Source organism: Arvicanthis niloticus, chromosome 14, assembly GCF_011762505.2.
Source record: "Arvicanthis niloticus isolate mArvNil1 chromosome 14, mArvNil1.pat.X, whole genome shotgun sequence".
Lineage (NCBI taxonomy): Eukaryota > Metazoa > Chordata > Mammalia > Rodentia > Muridae > Arvicanthis > Arvicanthis niloticus.
In genome coordinates this window covers 25,890,001-25,903,103 of record NC_047671.1, presented here as the reverse complement: position 1 = coordinate 25,903,103, position 13,103 = coordinate 25,890,001, and the positions used below count along the sequence as shown (strand labels likewise).

The 13,103-nt window shown below is 39.8% G+C and overlaps 1 protein-coding gene across 4 annotated transcripts in view; it reads right to left on the bottom strand.

Annotated features, from left to right (window-relative positions):
- Window positions 1-13,103, bottom strand: part of Piezo2 (piezo type mechanosensitive ion channel component 2) — a 368,801-nt gene that overhangs the window by 43,804 nt on the left and 311,894 nt on the right. For all 4 annotated transcript variants that reach the window (XR_013103651.1, XM_076912558.1, XM_076912560.1 and 1 more), the window contains 4 exons: window positions 11,308-11,429; window positions 10,247-10,318; window positions 6,042-6,148; window positions 1,054-1,168 (listed from right to left, as the gene is read on the bottom strand). Coding sequence is in view for 3 of the 4 variants with exons in the window: in XM_076912558.1 (XP_076768673.1) it covers window positions 1,054-1,168; window positions 6,042-6,148; window positions 10,247-10,318; window positions 11,308-11,429 (416 nt within the window). In the remaining variant the exon portion in view is untranslated. The remainder of the gene's footprint in view (window positions 1-1,053; window positions 1,169-6,041; window positions 6,149-10,246; window positions 10,319-11,307; window positions 11,430-13,103) is intronic.

The following is a 13,103-nucleotide window of genomic DNA, read 5'->3' as shown; positions in this document are numbered from 1 at the left end:
GTGTGTGTGTGTGTGTATGTGTGTGTATGTGTGTGTATGTGTGTGTATGTGTGTGTATCATATGTGCACATGAAAGTGCATTCACCAGATCCTGGATCTGCCTCTACTGCTTGGCTTATTATATTCGGTGTAGATTAAATTTGTTTTTGTAAAATGCAATTATTGTTACCAGGAGATACTGAGAGAGGGAAGGTTTAAAAACGAACAAATTTTATAATTAATTACATGAGAAATTTTGAGTTTTTAAAAACATTTCTTAACTTCATAAGAAACCCACAATTACAATATTTTTTGCACAGAATCAAACTATAGCATAAAAATCTAGGGTTCCCTTTAACCTTGTCATTTAACTTCCAGTCTCCCAAGAAGCAGCAACTGTTAGTAATACAAAAGGAGGGGTTTCGTTTGTTTGTTTTTCCTCTTTCACATTTTGACACTGTGATACATACCCATTCACACTATAAAATACTGGCTTGAGGTACTCGGATATTTTTGGTACCATTAGTGGTTTCAGTGAGTGTCTGCTATTTTGTAAAATACTTTCACTTAAATGTCAGGAAACTACTAAATAGTATTTGAACTAGCTACATTTGTGCCAATTTGACACTAGCTAGAGTCACTTTAGAAGAGGGGACAGGAATTGAGAAAATGCCCCCACCTGGGGTCAAGCCTGTGGTACATTTTCTCAAGTGACAATTGAAGTGGGATGGCCCAGCTCATTGTGGGACCTTGCCACCCGCTGGCAGGTGGTCCTGTTGTAATGAGCAGCGTTCCCTTCCCAAGTTCCTGCCTTGGCTTCCCTCAGTGATGTACTACAAGCTGTAAGGTAAAATAAATCCTTTCCTTCACAAGTTGCCTTAGGTCATGGTCTTTATCACAGGATAGGAACTTAATTAAGAGAGAGTTCCATCGTGCTTTGGTAATACAATCCCTTCAAAATGGTCAACTCTCTTAGATTGAAAACCCCATCTGGAAGCATCCAAGGAATCCCATGTCCCCTGCATCCCTCCTCTGTGGTGCACAGCCAATGGCTGCTTCCTGCCCTGCACTCACCCTCCCCAGATCCTTTGCGTCTTCCCTTCTGCTCTTCTCTGGCCAACTTTTTCTTTTCTTTCCTCCTCTGTCGGAGTGCTGTTTTAGGGTCAGTAATCCAGGCTTGGTAGACGAACTGAAAGGAGACCGTCCAATTATTTTCTGACGTTGAAGAAGTAATTGAAAATGAAAATGGACCTAAGTCAAGCTTCTTCTGTGTAAGAATGGTTTTCTCTTACAAATTCCTCTTATGTTGAGTTGGCTTTTGCTAGTTTAGGTTTTGTTTGTGTGTTTGCTTGTTTGTTTGTTTGAGACAGGGTCTCATTATATAATCCTGGCTGGCCTAGAACTTGCCTTGTCGATCTACCTGCTTCTGTCTCCCAAACTTTGGGATTAAAGGCATGCACCACCACACCCTCCTTACCCTGTTCTTTTGTTACCATAAATTGTAACACATAAACAGATATGGGAATATACTTCCTTTGGTGTCACACATGATCTTGACATAAACTCTGGGTGAAAAACAAACCATCGGTTCACCGAAACACCCCCCACCCCCCGTTTGTGATACTCAGTCAGTGACATTTTTCATTTTTGCTTTGCACTCAACAAGCTGAAGCCGAAGTCTTCATAAACTCTATTAGAGGAGTTTCTTCCACCAGACTTTTTAGTCTACAGCAAAATGATATCTTTAATTGTCCTGTTTACTTGGGAGAAGTAAGTTTTGCATCTTCAATACACTCCTAAGAGTGGTTATGGGTAACTTGAGAAGGCCGCTCTGCAGGAGGGATGAGTATTTTAAACATAAACTAATGTCAGCTAAGAGTGAGCTACTCCAGGGAAGCAGGGAGGGATGCTGGTGCCTCCGGTTGCCCTTGGTCAGTGGCATTCAAGAGCTGAGGACTGTTGCATCAACATTTTATAACCAATAACCAAAAAAGAGCAGTTTGGAAAGAGCCATCCACCACATCCCCCAAAGCATGCAAAAGCAATAAAACTAAGAGCTGACACATCAAATCAACCCCTAGAAATGGTGAAGCCAAGCAGGCATGCTGGACATGCAACACCCGGTCTCAGGGAAGCTGGGTTTTCCATCGTCATAGTTAAGACAAGCATACAGAAGGGACAGCTGTAAACCCATATAGTGTCATTTTATCCTAGATTATTTTCATATTTCAGGTTTTTTTTGAAAATACTACATAAACAGATTGGCATTCTGATATCAATAGAAAATATCCAACTCTTCCACATGTGGAAATATGAGGGAGGGGTACATAGTCCAAGAAAAAAAATAACTTCCTTTTCCCTCACTGGTAGAAATGTGACTTTTTATGGTCAGTTAACACAAATGTAAAATTGGTATTATTCCTAAATAACAAATCCTGGAGGCAAAATGCCCTATTTTATAGAATTAAGAAATGAACTGATGTTCGGTAAAATCAAAGCAAGGACTGCTGGATCTTCACTGAACACATCAGTTTGAGAATCTGGCTACTTATCTCTGAGGTTTTATCCATTAAAAGGCAAATTTGCACAATACAGTTTGTCTCAAAAGAAACCGAACTAATAATAAATCTTCAGGCTTAAGAACAACAGAGGATGACATTTCATTCAATGAGAGTATTAAACAATTATTCTTTTATAAAATGAAAGAATCCCAAACAGAAGTTAAAAGGTGATGGTTTGTAAGTATAGCAGGTACACAGATTGTAGGACATCTTTTTTTCTGAAGAGAAAGCAAACAGCTGGGAGGGAGAGAGGAAGGCAGAGAAGAGCAGAATTAACAGACTTTATGAAAAGCAAGTAAGGGACCATCAGTGATCTGACATAGTGAGGGGAATTACTGACTCTGTTGGTCCCTAAGGGGTGAAACGAGGTACATTCTGCTCATGCAAGCTAAGGAAGCAAGATGGGGCAACCACACTGTGAGCCACTGACTTCTGGTTCTCAGGTAAAGCTATCTCAGGACTGCCAATTGAAACATAAACATTTTAAAGTTTCAAGTATCTGACCAAGGACCAGTTTTGCCTTTTCCTATTTCAGAAAAGGGTTCTGGTCTTCACTGAGTCAAGAAATGGAAGTTTTTTGCTGACCTCCAAAATCATGACATTGAAGCGCAATCTAACTCACCCCAACTTGGTGGCTTGTCTAGGGTGCTTTTAACTACATCAGCCGGAAGGAGAAAGTGTTTGGAAATATGCACACAAAGTCTGAGGGCTCAGTTAATAGTCACTGCCATGTGTATGCTTGTGTGTGTATGTCTGACTTTATCTTAGCATTTATCTTCATAATTAGAAGAAAATGAGATTTGTTTTTTATTAAAAGGCCATTAAGCAAAAATGCATATATATGTATATGTATTCAAATATATATATATATATTTGAACAGAGAGAGTTTCATTAGAGTATGGATTCTTAAGTCAAGTTGATAACATTGTATAATTTGTCCTCTAATTGGACTGTGACCACTATTTAACCATCTGTAGCCTTGTTTTAAGTAACAAAAGGGATGGATAAATGGCAGCTTCTCTTTAATAATTTTAAAATTACGAGTTGAGAATTTTATATGTATTCCTAGAGAAGAAAAGATAAAGTCCCCACAGAGACAACAGCAGTGACTATTAATTCAAGTGAGCCTTCTGAAATTTAAAATAAAAGGCAGTCAGAGGGTGGGCTCTGTGGCTCCAGGTAGACCAGCCATATGGCCTCACCTGCGAGCTTTACAGAGACTCAGGATGTCAGGTCCTGTATGACCAGTGGAAAAAGGGTAAGCATGGAAATGAGATCATGAGAAAATGGCAAGGAACACTGGTCTCTGTCACTATCCCAACTGTTTGCTTGAACGCAAGGACCGTCATATCATACTGACCCAAGTGTTTTTGAGCTCAGGCCTGGCTGAATTTGGAAGGAAAAGCATGGTACTATAAGATACAAGCAGGATGATTTTTTTTTCTTTGTGGATTTTAATGAGGTGACTGTGATATGGGCAGTTGACTGACTTCCATTATGTATTAGATGAACTAAACAAATGTGTAGTTAAACTGTATTCAATAGTACTGTTGTGCTCTGGGAGTGAGCATGGAGGATAGGAGAGATGCTGGATACAGAAACTAGATAAGCGGGTCCAAATGAGGAGGCTGGAGACTAACAAGAAGCTGAAAGGGGGACATATCCGGGAGGGTTTTTCTTTTTTGTAAGATTGTTCAGATTGTTTTTTTTTTTACCAGCTTTCTGAGAAAAAAAGATTATTAATGTTTTACTCATTACAGACTGAGGCATACAGATTTTTTTGCCAGCTTTTTGAGAAAACCATTAATGTTTTACTCATTATAAACTGCTGCATGCAACCAGATATAACCCTTTTAAAATGAGATGTAACTTACGTAAAAGTATGAAGAGAGAAAGTACACATATATCTGCATTTTCTCTTTCTATTTTTGATAATCTCTGGTGGTGTCTACTTTAAAAAGTAGTAAAATGGTAAGAAGTCTGGCTCCCAAGAACTCTTTTTGAAAGACTCGATGTTTTACATCCATACGATATTTTCATTGTACAACTCATAGAACAGAGAAAATGTAGATATAAGAATGTTTCACTACAGTTCTATGGAGCAGAGAGCCACACGCTACACACCAGTAAAACATGAAATACCTTTGCAGCTCTGATTAAATACTGAAGAATAGTTTTGGGAAGTTTAATGACAGACTTTGGCAAGGCTAAAATGGCCGAGGCAAACTTCCCAATAGCTCTCTACAAAGAAGGACAAAGCAAGAGTAATTAGTAGGGGGAAAAATGCAACCAAACAAAAGTTAACAGTTTAATATATGATGTTGCATGGGTTTGTCTCTACAATTAACGTTGAGGTTAAAACATGCCAGTCACCAAAGCTAGAATAAAATGTACTGGGCTTGGAAGTTAGGAAACAGCAGACCCAGTCAAAGCATGTCCTCCATAAACACAGTGAGGATGGTCCATGTTCTCTTCTTGCTGTATGGTAAGTGGCGGTTAGCATAAAATTCATTAGATAAAAAGTAAGGCTGTTAAGTCATTAGTATTTGGCAAGCACCTTCATTTGTGCACACAAACATGGTCACCAAACACACAGAGGAACAATGGAGCCAGGGAGCAAGCATCACACACCAAGGAGCCTCCACAAACCACTGGGCTTTTGATGTCATCACAAAGACTAGCTGTTTGAGCTTGCCCAGTTATGAAAGGCCTGTCTAGGGAACAATGCATAGCCTTATTATGTGTAATCAGAGGGTTTTGTGGATACCTTTCTATATGTCCTGTACTATGAAAAATGGGATATAGCTGTTCCAGCCTGTGGTCCAGAGATAAGAGAAACATGTACAAAGAGTTCACTCCCGTGCACTGACAAGGCCTCATCTTCAAGAAGGATCGATTGTATCTACCCCCATTAACATTGCAGTGGAAGGTGGGTCAGAGTGGGCTTGAGTCAGCAGGTTCCTGAGCAGAGAGATCTCAGCTGAAAAAGATCAGAACTGGGCTGGCTGTTTATGGTTGTTATTTAGTATTCTGTTACAATTAGTAATACAAAACCTAAAACTGGTTTTTTAAGACCCAAATGCAATATTTAAGTGATCGTTTCAAAGCAGGGCTCGTGGATTATTTACACAATCAACTCTTTCACACAGGGAACTGGGAGCCCAATGTTCAAGCAATCCGAGGCGATGCCGAGAGATCTGTCTACTTGCAACAGAAATTTTTTATGTTTAGGTCATCAAAGTTGCTTTGATTTCAGGGACGAAGAGCTGACCCACATCCTGTTCATGTGAAATTGTGGTTGTGATGTCACTGAGAGGGAGCATTGCTACAGTTTAATTAGAAATACACAATTTTAGATATCCACCAGAAGACTCTGAGAGCTGCACCGTAGGAGTACAAAGAAGGTCATCCAGGCCTGTAAGCAAGACTTGCCAATTAAAAAACAACTGCTTTATTTCTGCCTAGTGATGGGTGCCATTTCTCCCATCCCTCTAAATTACCTGGAATGCTGACTTCCGTGGCGGTTCCTCATCCTCCTTTTTAAGTTCCTCTTCTTCCTCCTCTTCACTATCCGTTTCAAACAAATAATAATCTCCACTCCTGACCACTAAGCAAAACAAAATATTTGCTTACTTTTTGAAAGAGACACAAGAAACCTGGGGGCTTATTAATGAAATGCATACCCCCAACCCCCACCAAAGATACACAGATGGCCCTCAAGAAGACCACAGCGAGAGATGTTAGCAGGAGAAAACAGACGAAAATAACCCATTTTAGTCTAGGGCTGGCATGGCTGGGTCTACAGAGCATGAGGCCTTGTCAGTGCCATTTAAGAGATCAGCGACTATGGGGTTGGCCTGGCAATTCTCTCCTTCTTCTCTGTTTTGTAGGGCTGAATCCATTTGGAGATGCCAAGATACTTGAACACTCTTGCTTGGCAATTCATCAATTTTGATCATCTAGACAAAGGCCAGAGTGAAGTGGAAGATTTGGCATGGTCTGTTACAGACAATCAACCAGGGTGACCCAGGATTGAGGCCAGTGCCACCAGCCTCTACTTCACTTTAATACTATGCAGACCTGGCTTCTCTACATGTAACACATGAGGCAACAGGAGACAAGACATTAGAAAGAATAAAAAAAACAAACAAAATAAAATAAACAACAACAACAACAACAAACACATTGCCACAAAGAGGAAAAGGGTAGGTAATATTAAAAACAAAACAAGATAACAACATCGAGTCTGACTGCTCTTACAAATAGCCATGGGACTGACTGAGGACAGCAGCCTTGGTCCATAGGGTTTGGCTCTGTCATACTTCTGGTCAACAAGCCATTCCCTGGGAACATAATGAAATCCAAGGGGAACTCTACTGACCATCAGGTACAAAGCCCAAACAGTATGGCCTGCTTCTGCCGAATCTGACATTTGCCTTGCAAGAACATACTGTCTGTGTCAGGAATGGGAAAAAAGAAATCAGATATGTCTAGAGACTTAAAGACAATTGGGAAATTCAATCTTCAGATGTTTGAAAACTTTTGAATTTAATAGAGAAAAGAGACTCCCTTCTGATGCTACAAGACTTGTACCATCATTGTGGGAAAGCACACTCATGATTTCTAATTGTATATGGGATTGCAAACTATGAAGGCATCTCTGGGGTGAGACAATGTGATGTTTTAAGTTATAATTTGGACTTACACCTCATAAGGTAACAGGAAACCTGTTTAAAACTGGTCACTCGGATGTCACTGGCTATGGTCAAAAGTTGAACCATTTCATCTACAGTATCAGATGACTCCGAGCCTTCATTCAAGAAGATGCAGAGTGAATGAATTGGGCCTTATATCCTTGAACAGAAGCACTGTGATTTGTTACTCATATTTTGAAGAAAAAAAACCAGGCCTAGAGGATTGGGTCCAGGCCCGAGGGAATCAATGCAATACAGCATAAGGTCATAATAAGCAAGAACAAACCAAAATTACAGCATTACATTTGACAGTGAGGGAGACCATTCAAGTAATGCCTTCACTTAAGCTGAGAGATTTTGCAGGGAAGTTTTTGTGGGCTCTACTTCACATAGTCTATTGGGACAAACACAGGGCATTATGAGATGGAACATTTTACCCTCATTATAGGCATGAAGATGAACTGTAGCTGGCGTTGTATTCAATCATACCTTCTATCACTTTTATTCATAGGGTTGAACCCAAGTGACTTTCATCTCAAACATTGATGTTATCATGAGCAATATCACCAATTCATTATATAAACAAGTAGAACTGGTACACTTGAAAAAATGAAAAAATTTTTTTCCAAGTTTCTAAGTCCTTCAGAAAATATTGTTGAAGCAAAGCTAGGGAAATCCCTTTCTTTAGTGTGTGTTGCTAGTGTTCTTTGTACATTGTACAAAGTAAAAAGTCCATGTACATTAGTGCAGTTGAAGACAATGCCTCCAGGCTGTGTTCAGATATAAAACACAGATGTTGATGTCATTGATAAATTACTTGGTATGAAACTAACTTTTAGAATTCCACTACTTGTGTACACAGAAACTTGACCCTTTATACTAGACATGTGTCAACAAAGCAAGGTTAGGTATTGAGTAAGGTCACATGAAACTGATACAGAGACACACTCCAGTGGGAAAGAAGGTATCATTGAACAGCAATAATGCAGTCCTGTGTGTGTGCATAGGTTTGGAACTAGCAAATTTGCCACCACAGCTGTGCTGACATCTTTGCTGCTAACCAACCATCTCAATGAGCATTGTTATTGGTAGACACTGCATCTCCACTTGAACTCAGCATTTCTCAGAAACAATTCCAGTGCCTAGCCCAGTCACTCAACAGATAAAAGCAAGGTCCTCTACTAACATTCTTCCAGATCTAAAGATAAGTGATTTGAACAAGGGTTAAAAACAGTCAAGGACACAGTCTTCCCCTTTTGTTCCTTTCAAACTTAGAAAGGAAAATATGTTATACAGAAGAAATTTAGTACCACAAGTAGAATACGATTCCAAACCATGTGTTACAGACAGTTCTCCATTATTGCACTGTAATATGTTGTAACAAGGCACACGGAGTTGATTATCAGAAGAGTTTGATATAATGAGGGTGAAATGAATCAGAAAAATCTAATGTCATTAACCATCACTGGGAGCTAGGTGTTACCAACATGGAAAGTGATTATCAAAGACCATATCCAATTCTTTTGAAATGATTTAGATGCCAAAATGGAGAGACAATTGTAGTCACTGCAGTGGGAATTTACCCACTCAATCTGATGTGACTTGTGAAATGGATAGGTCACACTAAATCAGCAAAGGCCCTTTAAAAACAGAAAAGTAGGCACAGTTTACTTGTGACTTGATAGAATAGGCACTTAGTGCTGTTCACACATCGTTAACCTGACTAATATGCCAATGACCCGTAGACAGAGGAGCCACATCGGAGTTCAGCTTGAACCTTTGATCATGGGCAGAAAATTAAGCGGAATCCATTGCATCTCTCTCTCTTTTTAAATTTTAACCATACTGCTGAAATTAAATATTAAAGGTTTACGTCTAATCAAATCCAAAGATAGGAAGCAAGTTTCCAACTTCATGCTATTTAAATTGCCTTGCTGATTTTACAAGACAACTTCCGGGGTGAGAGACACCAATTGCAGGTGGCAGTGACACTCATGATCTGGGATGGAAACGACTGTGATTTATGGAGTTTTCTAATGGCTTCCTTCTATCAGGGTTGCTCTTGGCCCTGTGTGAGTTTCTTTGTCCAATCAAATAAGTTGTAGTTGTGGATGTATAGCATAAGCCAAAAACAGGGTGAAGGATACTACACATTATTTTCAAAATAATGACTTCCCACTTTTCTACTATACCTAAGGAATCCAGGAAGACTAGATTATAATGGGCCATTCCATTATAAAACCATTGTCCAGTATTGGCCTTTACAGAACACATATGCCTTTACAGAGCCAATGGTGTCTGTAGCCACACATCCATTTTTAACATCAGGAGGGAAACATTGTGATTTATGTGGCTAGCAAATGCTGCTTTCCTGATTTTTCCTATTGGTTGGTCAAGTCTGAGGCTGTGCTGCATTCTGGGCCTAGGTGTTCGGGGTGTTTACTGTTGCAGGATCATTTTGAGATTTGGAGGAATTAAAGAACAACGTAAATTCGTCTAAGGCTATCTGTCATCTGTATATTAAACACGCTTCTAAAAACTCTTGAATGCAAATGAAATCAAAGCTCTGGGAAGACAGGGAGGGGTGGGGCTCATTGACATCCACGCCCAGTGCCTTAAAGAGGGTCACAGACACTTTTAACAGAGAAGTCATCCTTCAGAATCCCAGCAGGAGCCAAACATAATCCTTAAGGGTTTTCAACCACACATGGAAAGGGAGCAGAGTTCTTGACCACAGATTTAGATCGTGCATTTTGTTCTTTGCTTTCTTACATAATATTCTCTATATCATATCTTTGGCTTGCTTTAGCCACCATGCTAATTTCTCGGAAAGAATGGGTCCATGGGGCCCAGGGACCCATCAGCACAGCAGTGTTCTTACACTCTGACCCCCTATCAAGTCACAAGGATCAAACCATGCATGGGACACACAGGTCATGGGGAGCCTGAATTCTGGTCAAGGATATAAGGGTTAGAACTGGTGAGATTGGAAGAGGATCAAGAGAACCTACTGGAAGCATGATCAACCCAAGGCCGCCACCACTGCTTTTTTTTGCCCTTGGCTTTCTGTTTGTCTGCTTCTCCTAAAATGAAATATGTCCAGACATTAATTCTTAGGAAGTGAGCACACACGTTTTGAAAACCACGCTTTAACAACTCAAATTGTCAAATCTAGGTAAGTTGCAAAAACACATCAGAGGCCAGGAAAAGGAAGTCTGCTAACTATAAAAGTTACTCATGAGCTAACAGTCCCCTGAAAAGGTAAACACTGAACGTTCTTAACAGTATGCTACATGTTCACTCTCTTCCTAGGATCTGAGAGCATGTAAAAAAATATCAAAAAGGAAGTATTCATCAAAAATGTGTCTTAGGCTGAATTTTTTGATTAAATTAATATGAAAGAATCATTGCCCATTTTAAAGAAGTACTTAGTGGTAAATAATTCATTAACATGCACCAAGCACAGCAGTAGGACTTTTTTCTCTTGATAATGTCAGTACATGATTGGAGGAGAGTTACTGCCAACATAGATATTCTAGGAACTTGAAAGAAACCATGCATTATTATTTTATTCCCTGAAGTTGAAAATCATGCAGGTGCCTATAGAAGACTGTTAAAGCTGTAATTGGATAAATCTATAATTAAATATAATAACAAGTTCTATGTTTCACAGTGAATTCTTTGTAATGAGTAATAGCTGAAGTTTGAACTGTAAATATGCACAAGTGACATAAAGTGTGCATGCATATTTAATTTTCATGTTGAATTTGTATCGTAAAAAGTAGCATATCCAAAACCTCTTCCCTAAAGGAACAGATTAAGCAAAAACCATGCCAATTTCTTTAGAAATATGTCTGTGAACTAAACGAGGCTCTGTTCATTAAAGGCATCATATTGAAGAATAGATGCTTGCAAAATTATTCATTCACTAAATATGTGCTAATGAAACAAACATATCTAGTTACATTGGGAGGCTCCTGACAACATGGAAATGAGTGGTACTTTACAGCCCTACCAATAGCATGCTGGTACCAGATGTCAAAGCACTCGGTAAGATGAAAATGTGACATACTTTCATCATCTTCTTCTGAGAGTTTCTGGATGTCCTGGCCTTCCCCTGACTCCTGGGTCAAGCTCAGCATCCTCTCCTTACCCTTTTTGTACTTTTGTTGCCGGGCTTTGATGCGATCCATCCTATAAATAAGACAGTGTTAATAACAGTAAGAGCACATGTGAAGTAGTCATGTCATGGCCAGCACTGTAGGTGCATATTGTGTATCCAAATATCTGAATTCATGAGCAAAATGGCCAGTTTACTTTGAAGTACTTAAGGATTATGAGATCATTGTTTATCAGCAATAAATAACTCATACACACACACACACACACACACACACACACACACACACACACACACACATGGGGGGCAGGGAGTGGGGAGGGAAAGGGGGAGGGAGAGACATTGTGATACTCTGTGTTTCATAGATACTGGGGTTGGTAGTATTATCAATAGTCATGATGCTAAGGTTAGCACTTGTTATTTGTTCTCATTTTGTAACATAGCCAGTCTGATTATGGCATATTATAACCAAAAGTTTTACATTTTTGTTGTTTTTTGTTTATTTTATGTGAAAGAGTGTTTCACCTGCATACACACGTGTGTATGTGTACCATGTGCAGCCTGGTGGCTGCAGAGGCCAGAAAAGGACATTGGATCCCCTGGAGCTGGAGTTATCATTGATGAGTCCTGGGAATAGATCCCAGGTCCTCTGGAAGATCGTCCAGTACTCTTAATGGCTGAGCCATCTCTTCTTCCCCAGCTTTGCATTCTTAACTAAATACAAAGAATCAGGTCTCACTTATGGGAAGTGAGAGAATCTTCTAAATGCAGAAAAATTCTAAATGTGTTTGTCCACTCTGTCTGAGCTAGAGAGAACAGCAACAGTTGTACCACAGTGCAGGAACATTACAGTTTGCTCATTCACCTTACGTTTCTGTGTAAGCCATGCCATGGAATAATCTAATTTATTTAAGGAATACCTCCCAAGGGAAGAAAATTGAGAACTGAGGTCAAGATAGGATGAAGCTGGTCTTACAAATTCAGGGGAATTTTCCTGGAAGGATGGGACAAAGTTTCCACTTTCTTGAAAAAAGTATTTAAGGTTCAAATTCTCTGAATATTAGCCTTTAAACATTAACACTCAAAATATAGATGTTTACAGTTCTTAGAAGTACCACTCATTGCTAGAAAATTCTTTATAACTGAACTGTCAAATTGTCTGAGTCCTGTCAGCCCACCCCTGTTTCATATCAGCTCACCCCTGTTTCATGTCAGCCCACCCCTGTTTCATGTCAGCCCACCCCTGTTTCATGTCAGCCCACTCCTGTTTCATGTCAGCCCACCCCTGTCCCATCCAGGATGATGTGGTAGAAACAGTGTTGAGTCAGATTGGAAGAGTCACACCAGTGCTGCTTCTGGTTGCCGTGGACCCTACATGTCAGATGGCACCCGTTCTCCTGAACATACATTGTACTATTTCAAAAGATGCTTCTGAAGCTGACTCCATATTTATTTCCTGGATCCAGAAATGCAGTGAGGGCATCCGAGTGCTTGGCTCACAGCCACACTTCTTGCACTAGTTTATCAGTGTTTACAAAAGCTCAAGAGGGCCAACTGTGCTCTAGTTGAACAACACCAAATGGTCAGAGAACTTCTCAGGACTCTGGATTAAATAACTGACATTGTGCTGTCACCCTTCCCTTTTCCAAGATGGTGCCTTTACCACACCCTGGAGCTACCATAATGTTAAACTGCCTTCATTTTCAGCATAGCAGGGCTAGTGTCTCATCTGACAGAAGAATCAACAC